The sequence below is a fragment of the Heterocephalus glaber genome, unplaced genomic scaffold (assembly GCF_053883595.1).
Source record: "Heterocephalus glaber isolate CG9 unplaced genomic scaffold, H.glaber_assembly_v1.0 deba00000621, whole genome shotgun sequence".
Classification (NCBI taxonomy): domain Eukaryota; kingdom Metazoa; phylum Chordata; class Mammalia; order Rodentia; family Bathyergidae; genus Heterocephalus; species Heterocephalus glaber.
The window spans coordinates 23,370,012-23,393,126 of record NW_028258153.1 but is presented as its reverse complement, the minus strand read 5'-3'; the positions used below and the strand labels follow the sequence as shown (position 1 = coordinate 23,393,126).

At 40.1% G+C, this 23,115-nt stretch overlaps 1 protein-coding gene across 2 annotated transcripts in view; it reads right to left on the bottom strand.

Moving 5' to 3' along the window:
* Positions 1–22,431, bottom strand: part of LOC101705543 (ATP-dependent translocase ABCB1) — a 94,805-nt gene extending 72,374 nt beyond the window's left edge. Inside the window, exons 1-4 of one of the 2 annotated variants that reach the window (XM_004851210.4) lie at positions 22,264–22,431; positions 21,744–21,814; positions 17,514–17,553; positions 2,208–2,376 (exon numbers count right to left, since the gene is read on the bottom strand). In XM_004851210.4, the coding sequence (XP_004851267.1) occupies positions 2,208–2,376; positions 17,514–17,553; positions 21,744–21,808 (274 nt within the window). In that variant the 5' untranslated portion in view covers positions 21,809–21,814; positions 22,264–22,431. Of the gene's footprint in view, positions 1–2,207; positions 2,377–13,504; positions 13,600–17,513; positions 17,554–21,743; positions 21,815–22,263 lie in introns of those variants that run through there. The other variant, XM_087206273.1, reaches the window with a different exon arrangement.
* Between the last annotated feature and the right edge of the window lie 684 nt (positions 22,432–23,115).

The window sequence follows — 23,115 nt, the reverse complement described above, 5'->3', positions numbered from 1 at the left end:
TGTTGGCCCTCTGCCATGCCACCCTGCTTGGAGCCAGCTGACTATGGATTGAAACCTTTACTAACTGTAAGCCAAAATAAGCTTTTCTTTCTTTAACTTTGTGAGCCAGGTATTTTGTCTGAGGAATAAGAAAAGTAACTAAGAAGAGTGCTCCCAAATTAATTTATGGATGGCAATATCACCCTGATTCCAAAACTAGATAAAGATCCAACTAAAAAAGAAAACTAAACTATATTTCCTTAATGAATATAGATCCAAAAATCTTTAACAAGATATTCATGGAGCATCATCAAAAAGATCATACATCATGATCATACATAATAATCAAGTAGGTTTCATACATCACATAAACAGATGGGCAAAAAATGTGATCATATTAATAGATGCAGAAAAGGCTTTTGTCAAAATTCAACACCCCTTCAGGTTAAAAACTCTGAGAAAACAGGAATAGAAAGACCATACCTGAATTTGATAAAAGCAATTAATGATAAACCATCAGCTGGCATATTAAATGGGGAAAAACTAAAAGCATTTTCCCTAAAATCAGGATCAAGACAAAGATACCCACTATTACCATTTCTGTTCAACATAGTGCTTGAAATGTTAGCCAGAGCAATCAGGCAAGAGAAAGAAATAAAAAGGATACTTATAGGAAAGGAAGAACTCAAATTAGTTCTCAAATTATTTGCCAATGACATGATACTCTACATCGAAGACCCAAGGAACTTTACCAAAAAAGACAAACAAACAAAAACCCCTCTTAGAACCAACAACCAACTTCATCAATGTAACAGGACACAGGACACAAGATCAACACAAAAATCATTAGCATTTGTGTACACCAATAACGAACTGAATGAGAAGTAAATTATGAAAACACCATTCACAGTAGCTTCAAGAAGAATGAAATACCTAGGAATTAACCTCACCAAGGAAGTATATATCAAAGAGCTAATATTAGAAATTCCATATGACCCAGCTGTCCCCCTTTGAGGTATCATCCCCAAAGAGCTTAGGACATCATATTGTATCGATACATGCATACCAATGTTTATTAGCAACACAATTCATATTAGCCAAATTCTAGAAGCAGCCTGTAAAACAATCAACAGGTGATTGGATAAAGACAATGTAGTATCTATATATAATGGAATCTTACTCAGTTATAAAGAAAGGCAAATTTGAGACATTCGTAGGAAAATGGATATACCTGGAAAACATAATGTTGGGCAAAACCAGACACACGGGCTTAAATATTGTATGGTGTCTCTCATTTAAGTAAGGCAAAGTACAAATAAAAAGATCAATAAAAGATGGATAAAAGGAGACATGGAGATGGGTCTTTTGCAAATGGGAAGGGATCCAAGAGACCAAGGGTAAGGGGTGAGGAGGAGGGGAAGGGGAAATAAGTAGAATAAAGATATGCCATGTACAGGAACCTAGTAATCTCAATGAATGTAAACATTATATGCTATAAACATGAGCTAAGATTATTAATATCAACAAGAATGAAAATGGGGAAAAGGAATTAGAGGAGGAGGGAGAGAGAGAGGAGGAAGTGATGGAGGAAGGGAATTTAAAAAAAGAAGGAATCAAGTTGTATTATGTACATACAAGACAACTGTAAAAAGCATTTACTGCAAATACGTACTGTGAAAAAAAAAACAGAAGAAGAAGCTGGTACTCCGACCCTCCACTTCCCACAGCAGTAAACCCAACAGTGCACATTTAGTAAGGGTTCCACAAACAGTGTTTTTCTATATATTTCGCTTTTCTCATATTTTTTCTTTTCCCTTCTTTTCTTTCCCCTACCCCTCCAACTTCCCCTACTCCTTTTAGGCCTTTTCTTCCTATTTCACAATATCAGCTATACATTTTGATCCTTATTTACACTTTTAGTTTTTCACACCAGAGAAACTATTTGGTATTTACATGTGTGTCCTATTTATTTCACTTAAGAATATCACCTCAATGTGCATCCACTTAGCTATAAATTTCTCTAGTTTCTCATTCTTTATGGGTGAGTAGTACTCCATTTTATAGAAAAACCACATCTTCTTTATCCAGTCTCCAGTTGATGGGCATTTGGGCTGTTTCCAAATTTTAGCTATTACAAACTGTGCCACTATAAACATGGGTGAGCATATATCACTGTGGTATGATTCTTTTAATTCTTTTGGGAAGTCAGTACCACAAATAATACCTACTGAGATTCAAATTAGTAATATTTGGTGGAACACTGCTTCCTGCATCTGCAAAGCTGTCAGTCATGTCTCCCAATACCAGCATCATGAGGGGGAATGCAGATCCATGGATAACTGCAGCCAGAGTTCCCAGCAACATGTACAACTTGTCCAGCCCATTTGAATAGCGAAACTAAGAAAGAGAAAACATAGAGCATAGGCACAATTAGCACATTTTCATGGATAGTTTGTTCTACCTTAAAAAAATATATCCCAAATCCAAATAATTTTCAGACTACTACCACTACTAACTACTACTCCAGTCCAAGCTACCCATTACCTTTGATAAACTACTGCAATAGTTTAATTAGAAATAGGCAATTTTTTCTTCTACTGAGATCTCAAGTAATTCTTCATACTGGGGTCCATCTGTCTTCTTCTATGAGGTATGATCAGAAGTGTAAAAGTCTTTAATAACCATAATAGAAATGAAATGTATATTGATCCAGTTTATAAGATAAATTAATTTTTTGTGTCATGGGAAAAAATCTGACTGCCAGTGCCCTTCTGAAAACATCAATTAGGAAGCATTTTGTTAGGGCAGTGCCTTAGGTTAAAGATCCAGTACACAGTAGAATTAATATAAATGTAAAATGATTTTTAGTATAATTAGGCCTTAATAATGAGAGGAAAAGAATTAGATACATGCTTCCCAAGAAACATTTCTTCTTTGGAAGGTAGAATGTGGTCTTATCTAGTGCAGATCCTCATGATTTCTTTAGTTATAACAAAGTCACAGGAAGGAACGATTTCTTTGGATCTAAAAACTGATGGAAGAGGAGACAGTAAGAAGAATGGGCTCAGGGTCACCTGGAAAGTAATTTCTACTTCTTTCATAAACCCAACGGACTGGTTAAGGATTGGAAAAAATATATAACAGAACCAAAATAAAAACAGGACAAAGCCAGTGGTGACGCCTAAGATGAGAGGGTGTCATGTGGACAAACCATGTAGCTGCAGACAGGTTTGTTGCCCAAGGAGGAAACAGGGCACACAGTCTTAGGTCCAGGAAGGAAGTGTAAACCCAAACATGGATTAGGAATCAGGCGACATAAAAGACATAGCAGCACAAGGAAGCCTTCAAAGATTATATATTCTCCACAAGGAGAGGGAAACCAACCCTAAAGTTACCTACCAAGGAACTTACACTAACACAGCAGTAGTGAGTGGGAATAAATACCAAACTGACAATTGGAAAAATAAAAAGAATAGCTCTTGCCCACAGTGCATTACACTCCATCAAGCAGGAGAGAAAAAGCTAAGTCAAATTATGAAATGATTAGTGGAAAGATAAGGTTTGGCAAAAAAAAGAAAGAAAATATGGTATATAAAGGGCATAGGTGTTTGGATTTCAACCTTTTCTAGTTCTCCAAGGTGTAATCAATTCAGCTCGTTTAGGTTCTTGGCATAACTTTTCATAACCTCAAAATATCATCCAATTTACAAATTATAACACAAAGAAGAGAATAATGTTTTTTCATTATCTTACTGAAGCACAGCTTAAATTTTGGCACTTTGTCTTAACTAAGCATACATCCTTTTCTTCATACAAACCAAAGTGAAGAAGAAAGGATGCACAGAAATTATTTTTCTTCTTTTAGAGACACTAAAAAGTGGACAAAATATTAAATTCCTATACACTCAGAGTGGATAGATTTTATGCAGTTTATCTCATCACTTCCATCATAAGATATTTTACCTTCAGAACGTCTCAAAAATAAGCAAGCCATGAATCCAAACATTTGCTGAATGACACAGATGTGATGAGACATGAAGCATACAGTATCCCTCACACAATTTTCTTACCAAAATGTTTAACATGAATGTAAAAAGGCCGGGGATTTAGCTCAGTGGTTTCACTGCCTGCTGTGCAAGCTCAAGGACCCGAGTTTGATCCCCGGTACCCTAAATAAATAAATAAATAAATAAATGTAAAAGGACTTTAGACCTAACTTTCACCATATAAAACATGCAAAGCATGGAGGATCAAGTTAAATGATAGCAAGGGAGCAATTAATGTGGCCTAGCAAGTGGGCACTCTATACTATAACTGACCTGTCAATGTTATCTACTAAAAGTAGAAACATTTCAGTCTCAGGAGAAAAAAATATCCAAATGTCACTGGGCTGATTCTATTTTGAACAAATCAAGTTTATAATATTTTTGGAGATAATTGGAAAAAATTTGAATATGAATGGAGCATTATATTATACTAAGAAATTATTGTTCATATTGTTAAACATTATCACTACACTATAGTTTAAAGAAAATTATTTTGGGGAAAAATTTTTGGAAAGATATAACTTGAAACAGATATGAAACACTGTGAAATCTGTAATTTCACATGAAACGTGGCAAAATATTAATTGCTGGCTATAAATAATGAATGAGGATGAATTTTACTATTCTACCTTTTACATGTTTAAAAAATTTTATACTAAAACTTAGTAAAGATAAGATGTTTCTCAAGCAGGCAATGGTATGTCTCATAATCTCATATAGAACGGAACAAGTTAAAAGGGAATTTAGGTTCAACTAGGATTCCACAGAAAGCTGAGAGAGTCAGAGCTTCATTTTTCTTTATGACATGAAGCAAGATAGTTTTCTGGAGAGAAAAGTTGAGAGGAAGATCTGAAGATGGTGGTAACATAATCCTGACTAGAACAAAAGCCACAATCAAAATCCTACCTCTGCAGTTTCTTAGGGAAGAGATTTTTGGAGAGTGAAGGCCTCCATCTGTACAATTACAAAATGAGAAAAACACACATACATATAGAAAATCTTGCTGAGTCCTTATGAGGATTAAAATGAAACTTAATAACTTTTATTAAACAAAGAATACAAAATACACAAGAAGGAGCAACTGCTTGATTTTGCAAATGTCATAACTCTTCAGGCTCTTACAGTTAAGGTGCAGGAAGTCAAAATATTAATATATCAGTTGCAATCTTGGAGCCTTTAAAAAAAAAAGGGAAATGGAAAACTTGGTTAGACTGACAGGAGAGATACAGAAGGGGAGCCAGAACCACACAAAGGGAAGGTTTATCAGTGCTGAAAGCTAAGGATCAGAATTCCCAGAGCAAAAGAAGTTGAGGTTACAGGAAGGAAGGTGGCTTTTGTAATATTCCCCAGGTTAGATGGGAACATGACTATGGTGCCCAGACAAGAGGCAAGCTGGTAAACTTTACTCAAAACTTAAAAATGTTTAAAAAGACACTAGAGATGTGGAAGATCTTGGGATGGGAAGAGTTCCATGGACAATGGGGGGGGGGCACCCAGTGTAATCTCAAGGGTGCTTCTAAGAGAGATGCAGGTCCTCAGAGTCAGCAGCAGGAGATAAGAGAACTGAAGGAAGAGGCAAGAAATGGGGACTATGACTCTCAGAATGCAAGGCCCTTTTAGAGAAGGAGAAGGAAACATGCTCCCCAGAGCCTCCAGAAGGAATGCAATCCTGCTGACACCTTGCTTTTAGTCTAGCAAGACCTCTGTCTCCAAAACCATAGGGTAATAAATTTTTATCATTTTAATCAACTAAATGAGTATTTTGCTACAGAGCCAATAAGAAATGAACACACATATCAGTAGAGGAATAATAAAGCTGGGTGTGGTAGCTCATCCCTATAATCCAAGCACTGGGAAAGATGCGGCAGGTGGGTCCCAAGTTCAAGGTCAGCCTGGGAAAATTAGTGAGACTCTGTCTCAAAAAATAAAAAAGGGTTTCGGGTGTAGCTCAGTGGTACAATGTCTCTTGTTTCAATCTCCAGCATCACAAAAAAGGGAAGAAAAGGGCAGATGTGGGGAGTCAAGTGAAGGAAAGGAAAGAAATAAAAGAGAAAGGTCAAAATTGAAATGAATCATTGGTGTCAAAGACTGATACATTTTAGTTTACAATTCCATAGATACTAGCTGGGAGCATGAGCCCAAAGTCTTCAACCACATTGCAAATAAGAGTATGGGAGGGGTTGGTTAGCTGAAGAGGTAAAAGGAAGTTGAGTCCAGGACTATTTATAAAGATACTTGAAAATGATCTTGTCAAGCTAAAAGTCTGTCAACTATCTTTTACACTATCAAGTAAAAGCCAAAGAGCCTGGAGGGAATCAGCACAGGGTGACATCACAAGAAGTACAGAAAGAACGCCATGGATAGTATCAGAGGCTGTTGAGAGGGCAAAGCAGGAATTTAACTCATCCACTCAATTTTCAGATTAAGTGACTAGAGGTGAGAGACAGCAAAGAGACCTAGATGGAAATGTCTCCAAAATCTCCAGCACTGACAGAAGGGAAAGGAAGGGAAGAGGAGAAGAAGGGAGGGCAAGAGAAAGAGAAAGAGAAAGAAAAGGGGGAAGGAAAAGAATGGAAAAGAAAAGGAAGGAAAAGGAAAGGAAAAAAGAAAAGCAATTAAAGAGGAAAGTTGTTATGGCTTATGTCTAGGTGCCCCCCGCCAGGCCTCATGTGTTCATAGGTGGGACTTTTCAGAGGTACCTGGATCTAGGCTGGGTGATGCTGAGATTAAGTGTGTGATGCTGGAATCAAGAGTGTGTGATTACTAAATCAGTCCACTAATCCATTTGGCATAGTTCTGGTTATGGATAATGGGAAAGCCCACCCTGAGGTGAGTGTTACCTGGCCTAAGGACTTGTTCCCTGGATAGAATACAAGACACAGAAAGAGGGCTGCTGTCATCATTTGACCACTTCACTACTTCACGGCTTGCTGCCTTCTGACTTCTGCCTCCTGTCTGCCATTAACTGTTTCTCCTCAAGCATATAACCCTGCCTTGGAGCCAGCCAACTATGAACTTAAAACTGTACAAACTGAGCCAAAATAAAACTGCTCTCCTTTAAGTTTAGATGTTGGATATTTTGTCTCAACAATGAAAAAAAGCAACATAAAGGTCAAAACTTGAACTAATGAACATTGTGGTGAAAGATAGATTGCAATTTGCAAATCCATAGATGGAAGTTGTCTGGGAGGATGAGCCCAAAGTCCTCTGCCCACATGTGAAAATGACTAAGAGTAAGGGGAGGGCCATTGTTGGAACTGCAGAGGTTAAGGAAGATTGACTCCAGGGCCATTCATAAAGACACTTAACTACTCAGCAGAATAACTGTAGCACAGATGATTGAAGTAGAAGCAATCAAAAGCTAAAGTCCTCAATGAAAAAGGAGTAATTAAAAATTGGTAGGAAATACCTCTGAAAATGGGTAGAAGATAGTGTAATTCTGCAGAGTGCAACTCAAAAGAGAAAGAGGGTTTGCATGAGGATCAAAAACTACTTGGAAAGGACTGTAGAGCTAAAGGACTGTCAGCACCATCACCCACTCCTTGATTTAAAGCTGTAAGAACTCTTAACTTCACAGGCAAAGAAGATACAAATAAAAGCAAAAGAGCTGGGGTGAAAATCAGCACAGTGTGACATCACAAGAGCCAAGGGAAGAAATAACCTGATGAACAATGTCAAAGGTTGCTAAGAGGTAGAGTCTCATAGTAAAAACGAGATAGCAGACAGTGTGAGTAGAAAAGAGTCTTTCTGTGTTTAGAAAGACCCACACACAAGATTAGTCTTAGCTGCCATCAGGAACTTGGATTTGGGGAGGGTTACCATCACACACTAATAAATGTGACCAAAGTATTTGTGCAATGTGTTTATGCCAGACACTTGCCATCCTGAGTCTGGAGTTTTGGTACATGAGGGACAGAGGGTGCCTATGGTATCATCCCTGAATAAAAATGTCAGTCGCTGAGGGTCTCACAAGCTTTACTGGTACACAATGTTCCACATATTGTCACAACACACTTCTGGGGAAAGCAGGTGTACCAAGTGTTAACTCCACTGAGAGCATGTGCCTGGTTTCTGTGGGATGTCTTTCCAGGCAATACCTGCCATTGCAGGTTGTACTTTGTATTCTTTAATGTGTAGAGCAGCAGTATCATGGCCAGTGAAACTCATCTGAGGTGGAATAACTACTAATTGAAAGCTTTCTCCATTATTAGCTGCCAGTGAGAGGACACTGTTTCCTGTTGAGTCCCCCTAATATGTCACAGAATCTGGGTCCATAGACATGCCTGACATATGGTCTTAGTCATAGCTAGAAGTGGTTAATTTACACTGCCAGTAACATCAGCCGCATACCATTAAACTTTCTGCTGATGTCCTTGTGTTTATAGGTTCTACACACATGTTAGGTTCACACTCACACTCATAGTTTCTCTTATGGACTCCTCAGGAGAAAGACATGAGGAAAAGCCACCTTAGCACTTCCCCAGGAATCTCAGAATGAACTATATCTATCCTAGCCCTGCTGTGGGTCCTGAACAAGTTCATGCCTGGCCTGAGGTTTTCATTTGTAAGTGTCATGAAAATAGCATCTGCCTCACATGGAGTTTTCATGATTGAATGATTCTGTATATAAAGTACTAAGAACGATCCCTGGCATATTGTGCTCTGTGGATTTTATCATAGTTACCTCACATTCAAATTCTGGATTTTTATTCTTTTGTGGCTTGTTATGTTACATTTTCTAAAATAATAGAATCCTTAGATTTAAAAAATTTTAACCTATAAATAATAAACACTAAACTATAGTGATAGAGTGTGTGTTTAGCATGTATGAGGCCCAGGGTTCAATCCTCAGCATACATACACATAAATACAAGCAAAAATCTATGAAAGACAAATGTTTTTGTCATAAAATATTTAAACAAATAAACCCAACTTATATAAAAAAATCCTTTCTGTTCAAGAATGCACCAATCTTAATAATCTTAATCATTGTCATTTGGCTGCTCAACTTGTCCTTCTGTGAATGACTGAGCAGCTGGTCTCAGCACCCTCAAACTGCAAAAAGAGGCAGTGTCAGAACAGGAGCTGTGGCAAAGCCACTGCAGCACAGGAAGGTGAAAACGATGTCAGGCAACCACAGAGTCCTTCCTTCGTGCAAAGGTCACATGACTGGTTTTCCCCATCTACACCAACTTTTATACTCACCTACCCACTTCTCACCATTTGAAAAAGATGTCAATGTGTAGCCAGTGAAGTATAAGTGTGTGCTGCAAGACTTAATTGGTTTTGTGGTCTCCTGGGTTCCAGTTCTGGAGTAGTTCAACCAAATTCATGTTTATCCATTTAGCAAAAAGAAAGTAAGGATCCAGGGAGAGGGAGAGAGAGATCATCAATAACCACCCTCAACCACAAAATTCCTGTGTTATCCCAAGTAGGGTTAAAAGAAAGCTTCTGAACAACCACTATGGAACGAGAAAATGAAATTAAGGTTTTCAACTACTAGACTTTCAACTTTCAACACAGAGGAAAACTGGTACATACTAAGTCACAGTAATAAATAATCCTCTCCTACTTTTTATTATTGTGGGAGCTTGAGACTTTTGTGGGACTGCATAACTTTGTAATCATAAAACTCCCCTAGCCCCAATTGTGATTGAATGTGAGTTAATGGTTAAAGACGCTTGTTAGTTCTGGGACACAAGATAAAGTCTGTAACAAACATAGAGTTCCTAAGTGAATTACCCATCTCCTTGTTTGTCTGAAACCGATGTTCCGGACACAGCTATCTATAAGACAATCTGCAAACATCTTTTGACCATCAACATTTTTTTCTCTTTTCTGTAAGTTCTGCTTGCTAACTTCCCCTGCAACCCCCTATAAAAACAGCCTCGGACTCTGAGCCAGTTGCCTCTCTAAGCTACTTTGCTTTGGGAGTGCCGTCTGGCCAGACTAAGGTCTGTTTCACTTTCCAACTTGTCTGGTGTGTTCCTTCCCAGGTGTTTTTCGCTACAGTCAGCTCTTCGGAGCATTTGGTAATGCCCTCAGTCTTACATTTTGGAGGCCCCAGCGAGATCCCCGGGTGAGGAACCCCGGTTCAGCCAAGACTCTGTGGCGGGATCCAGCAGGAGACTCTCAGGCACAGACCTCAGAAAACCTCCAGAGGTAAGTTTTTGGCCAGTTGCAACCGTTTGTTAAGTCAGGAGTGAGGTGGCTGATGAGCCGGGGAGCCTCCCCTGATCCCAAGGTTCCTGACGAGGAACAAGGGAAGATTTGGTTTCATTTCTGTTGTGGCGCCTGTTCATCTTGTCGTTCATACGTTAGTGTCCTATCCGTTGTGTGTTTAATTTTGCATTTCTTTCCAAACCATCAAGGGCAGAGATGGCAGGATCCTGCTCCAAGAATACTCCGTTGGACTATTTCCTCACTAATTTTAAATTGGCTTTTTCCCCTGAACAGGAGGACGAATATGGGGTTAAATTCTCTCATGGAAAACTTCGCTCCCTGTGTCAATTGGAATGGCCAGCCTTTGGAGTTGGATGGCCAGCTGAGGGCTCTTTTGACCCAAGCCTCTGTCAGGCTGTATGGAAAAAGGTCACCGGTCACCCTAGTCACCCTGATCAGTTTCCATATATAAATATCTGGGTCCAGGCTTGCCAAGAGCCTCCGGCTTGGTTGCAGCATTGTTCCCTGTGAAAAAGCTCTCGCATTCTGGTTATGGCTCCAAGGGAACCCCAAGAGGTCAAAACCCAGGTTCCCAAGCTGGTGCTCTCACAAGATCCTGATCCCTTAGATCCCTTTAGAAGACCTCCACCCTATGTGGAGCCATCCTCCTCCTCTGATAAAGCCAGCCCCAGATCTCGAAACCCTTTCTACCCTCCTTTTCCTGAAGAAGAAAAATCTCCAGATTCTGTAACCTCCCCCTCCCACACATGAACAGGGGCCGCTTATGGTCCCAGTGGGGCTCCCACTGAAGGGACTGGTTTGGTCCCTCTTTTACCCCTTTGGGAAATAGAGCAGGGTCATTATGTCTATATCCCTTTTTCTACCAGTGACTTGTACAATTGAAAACATCAAAATCCCCCTTTTTCAGAAAAACCCCAGGCTTTGATCTCCCTCCTAGAATCTGTTTTTCATACCCATGACCCAACCTGGGATGATTGCCAGCAACTCCTCCAAGCACTTTTTACCTCCGAGGAAAGAGAGAGGATCCGAGGGCAAGCCATAAAGTCAGTGTTGGGAGGAACGGAGGGCCCACTCGATGAGCAACAACTGGCCCGTGTTGAGGCACAACTTCCATCCACCCATCCCCCGTGGCAAGCTAATTCCTCGGGCGGGAGAGAAGCTCTCCAAAACTACCATCAACATCTCCTACCAGGCTTGAGGGGAGCCGCTCGAAAGCCTACCAATTTGAACAAGGTAAACAAGGTCCTCCAAGGACCTGAGGAATCCCCTTCTGCCTTTCTGGAGCATCTGTTGGAAGCATACCATACATATACTCCAATTGACCCAGATGCCCCTACAAAACAACAGGCAATTAATTTGGCTTTTGTCACTCAGTCGCCTCCAGATATTAGAAAAAAATTACAGCGGATGGAGGGATTTGGGGGGAAAAATAGGAAAAAATTGATGAGTGTAACAATAAAGGTGTTTAATAACAGGGATCCTTTTGATGACAGAATGGCTAAAAAGATAAAAAAAAACAAATATTACAGCCTTAGCAGATGGAGGGTTCATCCAAAAGAAACACAGAAAAAATAAAAAAGAGGATAAAGGTAAAGTACAGCCCTTGTTAAAAAAGGATCAATGCACATATTACAAGGAGAAGGGCCATTATAAAAGGGATTGTAAAAAGTTAAAAAAAAAAAAAGAGAGAGAGAGAGAGAAAGAGACTAAAAAAAAAGAGATAAAGTTCTTCTAGTAGATGAAAAAGATTGACGGGGCCGAGGCTCATGGCCGCTTGACCCTAATGAGCCTATGGTGACTTTAAAAATAGGGGGAACAGATGTTCAATTCCTTGTGGACACTGGTGCAGCCCATTCTGTCCTGAAGACCCCCCTTGGAACCCTTTCTTCCCTAAAGTCCTCCATTACCGGAGCCACAGAAAAGTCAGCCTCTTATCCTTGGACCACTAAACAAACTGTAAATCTGGGAAAAGGCACTGTTACCCATTCCTTCTTAGTTATCCCAGAATGCCCATATCTGTTGCTGGGAAGAGATTTGTTACAAAAATCGGGGGCTGTTATTTCCTTTGAGCCTGAAGGAGGGACTTTTGAACTCAAGTCACCCTCTGCCATTATGGTAACGGTTCCCCTTGAAGATGAATTTAAGCTGCTAAAAGAGGGCACAAAACCTCCTGAACAAAATTGGGAGTACCTTCAGAAAAAGTTTCCCCGGGTGTGGGCTGAGACCAACCCACCTGGGCAACACCATGCCCCAATGGTGGTTCAATTGTTGGCCTCTGCCACCCCCGCCCGTGTGCGACAGTACCCCCTCCAGCTGGAGGCCAAAGTAGGGATATCCAAGCACATCCACCGACTCCAGGAAGCCGGCATCCTGATCCCTTGTCAGTCAGCCTGGAATACACCCCTGCTTCCTGTGAGGAAGGCTGGCACCTCAGACTTCAGACTGGTACAGGATTTACAGGAAGTAAACAGCTGGGTGGAGACAGTTCACCCAACGGTACCAAACCCCTATACCCTGTTGAGCCTCATCCCTCCTGCTCGTGTATGGTACTCAGTATTAGACCTCAAAGATGCATTTTTCAGCCTATCTCTAGCACCTGTGAGCCAACCCCTCTTTGTCTTCGAATGGACTGACCCAGACACTGGGACTACCAGACAGCTGACATGGACCCGGCTGCCGCAGGGATTTAAGAACTTCCCCACTCTGTTCAGGGAAGCTCTCAGCAAAGATTTACAAGAGGTAAAAAAATGTTTCCCCAGGCGACTATTCTTCAGTATGTCGATGACCTCCTGGTGGTGATTTCAACCAATAAAAAATACATTACAGCCACCGAGGGCCTCCTGAAAGCCCTCCAAAAACTGGGATATTGGGTGTCTTGGAAAAAAGCTCAGCTCTGTCAGACCAAGGTAACCTACTTGGGCTATATCCTTAAAAAGGGAAAAAGGAGGCTGACAGAATCAAGGGTATCTGCAATTCTCCAGATCCCGGAGCCGAGCTCAAAGAAACAGGTGCGAGAATTCCTAAGGGAGATTGGGTATTGCAGAATTTGGATTCCTGGCTTTGCTGAAATTGCAAAACCCCTGCATGAAGCCACTGTGGGGAAAAATATGCCCCTTAAATGGACTGAGGCTTGTCAACAGGCATTTCAATTGCTTAACACTGCACTTACATTGGCACCAGCCCTGGCATTGCCACACTTAAACAAGCCCTTCACCCTGTATGTGACAGAGAAAAATGGGGTGGCTAAGGGAGTAATTACTCAGCTTTTGGGGCCAAGGAAGTGACCCGTGACATACCTCTCAAAGAAGCTCGACCCAGTGGCCCGAGGGTGGCCCACTTGTCTGAGGACAGTAGCAGCAGCTGCTGCTTTAACCCGAGAGGCTGACAAATCGACCTTTGGACAGGATTTGACTTTGATCACTCCCCATGCCATTGAGCCCTTGTTGAATAGCTCACCTAGCAACTGGTTGTCTAATGCCAGACTGTTACAATATCAAGGACTCTTGTTGGAACAGCCACACATCAAGTTTGCAACCACCGCTAGCCTCAATCCGGCTACTCTACTCCCGGAATCTGACGAACAAATGCCCATCCATGATTGCCTCAAGACTCTTGAAAACTTGAGGGGAGGACATCCGGACTTGATGGACCAGGCCCTCCCCCGCGCAGAGATAATGTTCTATACTGATGGGTGCAGTTTCGTTCAAGATGGTGTACGGTATGCTGGAGCATCGGTGGTCAGCCAGGACCAACAGGTGGAATGGGAGCAGGGGCTACCTCAAGGGACATCGGCACAGAGGGCTGAGCTGATTGCTCTGACTAAGGCTCTAGAACTGGAAAAAAAAAAAGGATAAATATATTCACTGACAGCCGTTATGCTTTTGCCACCGCTCATGTACACGGGGAGATTTATCAAAATAGAGGGCTGCTGACCTCTGAAGGAAAGGAAATGAAAACCAAGACTAAAATATTGGCCTTACTACAAGCCATCTGGTTGCCAAAAGAGGTTGCCATCATCCATTGCCCATGGGCACCAAAAGGGGTCTAGCCCCGAGGTGATTGGTAACAATGCTGCTGATCAGGCGGCAAAACAAGCTGCCCACAAATCAGTGGGGAAGCAAATGGTTTTGCTACCCATGCCAGTACTCCCAGAAAAACCTAAATACACAGATAAAAAGTGGCTAAAATGAGCGGGAAGCACTGGACTCAAAAAAAAACATGGATGGTGGACGACTAATGATAAAAAGATGGTGCTCCTCGCTGCTGCAGCAGACACATTGTTATGCGAACTACATGAGTCCACCCACCTCAACAAAAAAAGGATGATGGCTGCCCTACAACCCCATTTTGTCAGCGAGGGATTGGCCCAAAAGGCCCAGGACATGGTGAGATGATGTCCCACCTGCCTCAAGGTAAACACAAACTGGGTAACTGGACCCCCCAGGGTCCAGCACAGAGGGCTAACTCCAGGAAAACATTGGGAATTGGACTTTACTGAGATAAAGCCTTACATGTATAGGTATAAATACTTGCTAGTTTTTGTGGATACCTTTTCGGGATGGGTAAAAGCATACCCCACTAAGAGGGAGACAGCTGAGGTAACAGTCAAAAAGCTCTTGACAGAAATAGTTCCCCATTTTGGTTTGCCCTTAGCCCTGGGGTCCAACAATGGTCCAGCCTTTACAGCCAAGATATCTAAATTAATTAGTAATATCCTTGGAATAAGGTGAAATCTACACTGTGCCTATAGGCCTCAAAGCTCAGGACAGGTAAAAAGAACAAATTGAACTTTAAAGGAGATTCTGACTAAATTATGCTTGGAGACTGAACTAGGTTGGGTAGAGCTTCTCCCTTTTGCCCTCCTCTGAACAAGGTGTACTCCCAAGCCTCCCCTGAGTCTGTCTCCCTTCCAGATTGTTTATGGACAAACTCCCCCAATCATCCCGTTAGTAGATATAAAATTTTTAAAAAAGTTTTCCCACCTTTGGCTCCTAAAATCCTTAAAAACAGTTCATCAGCTTCAATCAGAGCTACATGATAAGTTATTTAAAAAAATGCCTAGTCCCAATAAAAAACCTTTCCAACCTTTACCCTATAAGCCAAGAGATTTGGTTTTTATTCACAGGTTTGATTCCAAGACCCTGGAACCATGTTGGAAGGGACCGGTTACTGTTGTTGTCCTGTCAACTCCCTTGACAGTGAAGGTAGCTAGACATTCTGCCTGGATACATCACAACCATCTAAAAGCAGGACCCCCCCGCGGACGTCACAAAGGTCAAATGAAAGGTTATCAGCCAACCAGGTGACCAAAAGCCAAGATTGGAGTGGGCTGGAGATGTTTCATCTTCATGATAATATTCTCTGGGACACTGACAGTACTGCCCCCAAGAGGACTAGATCACACAAAAAATGTATAGATTTAATTGACAAACTCGCTTAATCTGTCTCAATTCTGTCTAAATGTTGATGTAAATTTCCATTATGTACTGGAAAGCTGTCTCATTCTGGTGTGCACCTCTTTAAAATTAATACAACCCTATACCCTGTTCAAGGACATCCCAGAAAAAAATCTCACTTATATAGATAGTTATAACTGGGGACATGTCTCATGTCGTAAACCTAAAAATGCTATCAAATTATATACACCCAGGGTAATTATGTCAAATAATACCCCATGTGCTATGTATAAAAATTGTACAACCAAGTGTCTGAAAATAAAATGGTCAAAAGAGATGCCCTGCCATATAAAACAAAAAAATTGTATATAACAATTGCCATATCTCCCTGCCAACAGGATGGTTTTATACCTGTAAAAAAATAACTTTCAATTATATTCCAGCCAATTTGACCAAGACCCATTGCTGCTTGAGTTGTCTAGCCATAGTTTTACCAGATAGAACTGATTTGATTGTGCCAAATAGGACTAAACGTTGGTCACCTTATATGGCACCAGGATGTGATGATGATATAGGTCGGTTGACAGATGCTAAAGTGATAACTATGATAACATCTTTTGTTGCTCTGTCTTCCATAGGAGTCCATACTAAAAAGACAGTACAAAAATTAACATAGAAAGTGGTCAAAGGGTTAAATGCTACCTCATCAGCCTTGACATTAATTAACCAAGAGTTACAGAAACAGAGACAGACAATCTTAGATAATAGGGCAACAATAAACTATTTGTTACTCTTCCACCACCAAGGTTGTAAAAAAATAAAAAATATGTGTTGTTTCAATCTGACTGACAATAGTCCAAAGATCAAAAAAAAGGTAAAACAATTAAAAGACCTGACTCAAAGGGTACATGATAAAGATGGCTGGGACTTGTTCCAATGGCTAACTAAATGGCTGCCCAACCTACAATGGTTAAAACAACTTTTTCTCATCATTATAGTTGTGTGTATATGCTTACTATTGTCATGTTGTTGTATACAATGGATGCCTACATTTATACGTAAGATTACTTAAGCTGTAAAATCAGTGGGGAATGTGGGACTGCATAACTTTGTAATCATAAAACTCCCCTAGCCCCAATTGTGATTGAATGTGAGTTAATGGTTAAAGATGCTTGTTAGTTCTGGGACATAAGATAAAGTCTGTAACAAACATAGAGTTCCTAAGTGAATTACCCATCTCCTTGTTTGTCCGAAACTGATGTTCCGGACACAGCTATCTATAAGACAATCTGCAAACATCTTTTGACCATCAACATTTTTTTCTCTTTTCTGTAAGTTCTGCTTGCTAACTTCCCCTGCAACTCCCTATAAAAACAGCCTCAGACTCTGAGCCAGTTGCCTCTCTAAGCTACTTTGCTTTGGGAGTGCCAGCTGGCCAGACTAATAAAGGTCTGTTTTACTTTCCAACTTGTCCGGTGTGTTCCTTCCCGGGTGTTCTTCACTACAGTCAGCTCCTCAGAGCGTTTGGTAAGGCCCTCGGTCTTACACTTTGACCTTGAATGTGCCAAGATTTCAGAGCCATGTAAGACAGCAAGAAATGTAGCAGCTTCTTCTGTTAAGATGGCAAAGACCATTCCTAGGAAAATGCTTCTCTAGGCAACACACTACTGGAAACATCACTCATCAGAAGAGAATTAAAATATGCATCAGGAACAATGACTGTTGGGATGTAATTCTCATGGCAATTTAAGATCAGGATTTCACTGGAAATAAGCTAAATCCAATTCATTTTGCATCCTCTTTGCCATATTCTTTAAGAAAATATTATGTCAGGTAAAATGTCTCTTTTCTATGAAGTAGAAGTCAGATTTTCAAATTATTCTGTACAGTAAATAAATTCAAAACTCACCATTCCAAACACACCGACAGTTGGTTTCTTTTCCTTTTTACTGAAAAAATAGGAAACATAATTATTAAAAATAGTAAAAATTATAGAATAATTTTAAATTACCAAATTAATTTATAGACTGTATAAGTAAAGACAAGGAAACATGTCCATAATATATTATTCAATAAAAGCAGGGTAACTGTAGGCTATCTTTTATGAACTTCAAATATATGTAGATTTATATATATCTAAGAAACCTGCATATGTGATTATCACTAGGTTTGGGGATTTCTATAAAAATATTCTCTTCTTTGTGCCTTGGGTATTTCCTAAATTTCAATGATGAATATATAAAATCCATCTTTGGTAATTGGAAAAATATATGCTAAAAAATAATTTTCTATTTTTATTTCAAGTAGAAAAATATTCATGGTCCCAGAAATTAATCCGTTTAATTTCCATCAAGGTAATTGTAGTAGATATTCTATCTATCCCCTAAATATTCTTAATCATTACCTCTACTAATGGAGGGCAGGGAGGATCAGATTTTGGGCATAACTAGATTAAGATAAAAACTAACTAAATCACTTATAAGCAAATATGATTTTGAAAGGATGTCTGGAGCCCAAAGTAGTCCATTGTAGAAATAAGTGCAATCTTGAAGAGCTATGCCTGTGGAAAGATGTTCTGTGAAACAGGAAAAAGCGGTCCTTAGGTATAAAAAGGCCAACTATTATTTGACCCCAGATTCAAATTATTCTAACTCAGTAACCCGTCTTCTTCACTGCATGTAACTGCCACCAAGGATATGAACACAAACTAACCAGAGCACTCTGGCCTCATTTCCCATACACGTAAAAGAAAGACTAGAAAAGAACAGCATTATTTTTGCACAGAATTTTAAGTTCAAAGATAAAATTCATCTTTGTCTCTGCTCTTACATTAAATGAAGTCTAAGAGGCAAACAGACTTCTAAAAATGAATCCAGGGTTTAATCCTTTTCGCTTTGGAGTAATGTTAAATCGATGGAACTGCACAAGAATTTCAGGCTTAGTCCCACCATATTCCTAGAACAGGCATATCCCCACAGCAGAATGAGAAAATGGAATTGGCCATAAATGGCTGAGTTTGAGCTCTGAGACAGTTATTTAGTTAGTTCTCTAAAACTGATGCTATTTTGAAGAATTTATATTTTAGTGGCTAAGTAAGCACTTCCTATGCATTATTTATAAACTCTGAGAAAGGCACATTTTTGTCCTTTTAGAGATGAGAAAACTGCAGAAGAACAAAGAAAGTTAATTTGTCCAAGGTCCAACTACTGGAACAAAGGCAAGATTTAAACCACAAAATCTGCTCCCAGAGCACCAAGATGTATGGTGTGACCTCCGATTCCTGAGATGCAGTAGTGCACTGAGTAGGAATACACATTCACAGAACTCTTACACCTACTAGATTCTTCACTTTTCTTCATCAGCAGGAAAGACATTGTCTACAAAGGCAAAATTGCTCATCAAACAACATTTTAATAGTTGTTTTCAAACACAGATACTCAGGAAATACTATTATCCCTGCAATACCTATGAGTAAGGCTCAGTGCTCCTTTACAATCTCATTAAAATATATAGTGTTTGTAACAGACTTAAATCAATGGTGATGTGGCCAGTGGTAGAAAAGCACTTGTTTTGCATACAAAGTCCAATACTGGACCTCAGGATCACAAAAATGAAATAAGATAAACGATGATAAGCACAGTTTAAAAAGTACTTACAAAAGATCTCTAATTTGAAAAAGTTTGAAGGCCAATTATAAAAATGAAGATATGTGCGGTAACAATTTTCATTACCATTTCCCACAACATATCTTCAATAATTCTGACTCAAAAATACCTGTGTTTTCTCTTTAAAAAGATAGTAGTTTAATCTACCAGGTTAGAAAGAAAAAGGAATAAAAATAAAAAGTAGACTTTCCACTCTCTACTCTGTGGAGTCTTTATGGGTATATGAAAAGTTATAAAAAAATTTAAATAAACAGAAAAATTGAAAAAGTAGTATACCAGCTACACACATAATTTACTTAGGTTTATCAATGACTAACATTATTATCACATTTTCTATATAAGGAAGTATACATTACCTTTTGTTAATATTTTGCTGAATACTTAAATGTAGGTTTCAGGCATTATAGCAATCTATATGGTTTCCTACCTCTATCACAGCTAAGAAAAGTAATATTAATTTTGATATCATCTAATATCAAATCCACATTCAAAGTTTCTGGAATATTTTCTATAGGTGTTTTTGTTTTGTACTCTAATTTTGTCCGAGTTCACACATTATATTTAATAGTTAGGTGTTTTTTAAGTCTTTCAACCAAGAAGTCCTCTCCTTTGTTTCTGTTGGATTTTTTTTTTTAACATTGACTCTTTTGAAGAAACAGGAGCAGTTCCAGAGCATAGCACATTTTGGATATACCACTTTCAAACTGAGTACAAACATAGATGTACAGAAAATGTAAACTACCCCTCAGAATGAAGGAGTTACTATAAAAAAGACAAAATGAACTGACTCATAATTTTGACTACATGTAGAAGTTATTATATCTTGGTTATAACTCCATGAAATTTTACAAATTAATTTCACCCATTACTTTTCATTTTTAACATTCATTTCAGAACATTTTAAATTATAAATGTCACTTCCACTATATTTCTGTTGTACACCGTAAGTTTAGAAGCCTAATTGGATTCACCTTAAATATTATAACTTGTTAAGGACTTATAAAGAAATGAATCTGATACTGGCAAAAATAAAAGAACAGGAAGGAAAAAATAAAAGAATCAAGATGTGTTATATAGATGTACCAATTACCCACAATGAGTGTAATCATTATGTACTGCAAACATGTAGTAATAAAAATAAAAATTTTTTAATGTTTTTGCAAGCATACTGTGTGATGTTGTGTACTCAAATCCGATCACACGCTGAGCAGCTTCCCAGTCTCTTGCTGCACAAATGAAGCTAAGTCTCACCACGTGGTTGAAGTGCTAACTGTAGGCTTTCTCACTAGAAAATCACATTTTCCTTCTTCCCATTAGGAAGAATTGTGGAGATATTAAATACAACTTTTCTTTGAACAGTTTAGGATCCATTGACAGTTCTTGCCTGAATCAATTGTTATAAATGCAGGTTTCCATATGACAGAAGAATTGTTCTATGAAGAATATTCCTTTATTTTCTCTACTTGTCATATTCTCTTTCGGTTTCCTTCTTCTCACAATATTTTTACAGATTCCTCAGTTGTACTGTGCTCAGTTCCTCACAATAAACTAGGGCTGATATTTTTTCTCTGATGGTCAATCTGTCCTGGACTTAGTGTTGGAGGCCCCTTCAAGTCCCTGCTCCTGTGTCCACTCCACTAAAATCCACTTCCTTGCTTCCAGCTACCAGAAGATACCCTAGACTTCCTTTCAGAGCTGTCTGAAGCCACCCATTTCTCCATGGGTGCGCCTTCTGTTTAGCGAAGGACGGTTTTTAGAAGCCAAGTCCTGACAGGAATAATGCTTCTTTCTAATGACCATTTTAGTGGACTGAAAACGAATCATACTTGTTTGATTTCTACTTTTGTATTTTTGCTCTTACACTGAAAAGCTTGGTTTCTGATTTTATTAATATATTTGCTAAAATATTTATCTTACAGTTTACATTACAATTTTCCATTAATGGTGAACCTATAAAACCAAACTTTTCTATATAACTAGAATACTGTGATCAAAATTTACTTAAGAAAATTATTTTCTCTCTGTAGCTCCATTACCAACTTTATAGTCATTCCCAGTTAAAACGAAACAAAAACAACCTAAATATAGCTTTGAGCTTTTGTATTCTTCTGCCACTCCACAAACACGGCTGTTTATCAAAGGTAAGATAAGGGTCCACGGAGCAGAGAGCAGGGACCAAGCTCAGGTGCGTAGGCGACCAACATTGGTTGTAAAGCAGTAAAACAAAAACGGATGTGCTTAATGGCCTATCGGGGCCAGGAAGACGCGGAAAGGCCTCATCAAGACCAAGGAAGGATACATGTGCTGTCCCCGTCTCAGCCAAGGAACTTTTCTGCTCTAAGCAGGGAACTGCACGACTTAAAGTTCAATAATCAATACCCTCACCCACTGTTTATTTCTGCGCTAGAGGCTAGAAACAAATGGCTCAAATTCTTCAAGCCACGGAAACTACGAAAGCGAAACAAATCCGCTACCTTTTCTTTCCCAGCTTCAAGAAGTTCTTCCCTGCTTTTCCACCGGAGTCCCCATCCTGATCCATGGCGATCTGCAAAGAAACCACAGCGCACAGCTGCAGGAGCCAGGAGAGACGCTCTCAGCTACCCGGCCCAGCCCTCCGCCCTGGCCCCCAAACTGTCAGGAGCGAGCATGTGGTCGGGTTTCCAGCCCAACGCGCAGAGCCAGTCGCGGGGCGATGGGGCAGGGCTTTATCCGCTATCCCTGCAGGTCGCCCTCCCGGTGCCTTCCCGGTGCCTTTATCCACCGCCACAGGCTGAAACCCTGGGCATCGAGACCCAGTGCGAACGGCCCAGGTGGGAAACTGCTGCTCAGGGAGCTTCTGCAGCTACTCTAGAGCGCATCCCACGTCGTCTCCACAGGCTGCAAGGGGATCTTCCAAACTCTACACCCTGCACCCTCAGGGTGAACGCAGCTTGAGAACCTGGAAAGATAGGCTCCTGGGAACCCCCTCCGGGAGTCCCTTAACTTCCCGCGCACCTATTGGGCCTGTTCCTTTGGAATATCCACCCAGACGGAGACGTTGGAAGCAGAGACTCGGACTTCAGTGGAAAGACCGGCGGATGTCAACCGCCGCCAACGCTGTGAGAAGCCGCCGTCCAGTCGCGCCTAAGCCTCCTTTACCCCTGGAGTGGAGCGGATGTGTGGAGACCACGCCCCAGGGCGGGCCTGCTGGGCTGTCAGCCAGCCCACCAGGATTGCTTCCGGTCCTGCTTGCTCCATTGCTGGGGAAGTAGCCACAAAGGTTGGCTATCCCGAGGGATCTTCTAGCTACTGTGGGCCCCTCTGCGAGGCAAAGTGGAGAAGCGCTCATTGCCTGAATCATCAGGTGGACAACCGAGAGAGACTCGACTCTACAGGTCCACACAAGTTTCCATATGTAGAAGTTTATCCAATGTAGATACAAAAAGACTCCATGAGTCTAGGGCGAGGAAGGGCACTCCTGTCTGGCATCAGACGCAATAGTACAGTTAACCTCAGATCTTTCCCTTTTGTGGTAAATTTCCTTTCCTAGCAGCACCATTTAAAGGGCCAGGAGAATCTTCTGCAACTCTTTCTTCAGTATGGCTGACAGTTTCTGAGGTATATCTCTGCATCTTTTAAAATGATAAATAGGATAAAATTTTAAAAGGAACCTTTTTGAATATGTGAGTAATCATAGACCTTTCAGGTTAGAAACAGTATTTAAAAGTATGCAGATTTTACACTGTATTTTTCCTAATGCACTGCAAAATTCTTACACTTGATGGTTTTTAAACACAACATTTTAGCATTATTTTGCTTGACAATTAATGAAAACATTTACATTTTGGGCTCCACAATTTTCTTCAA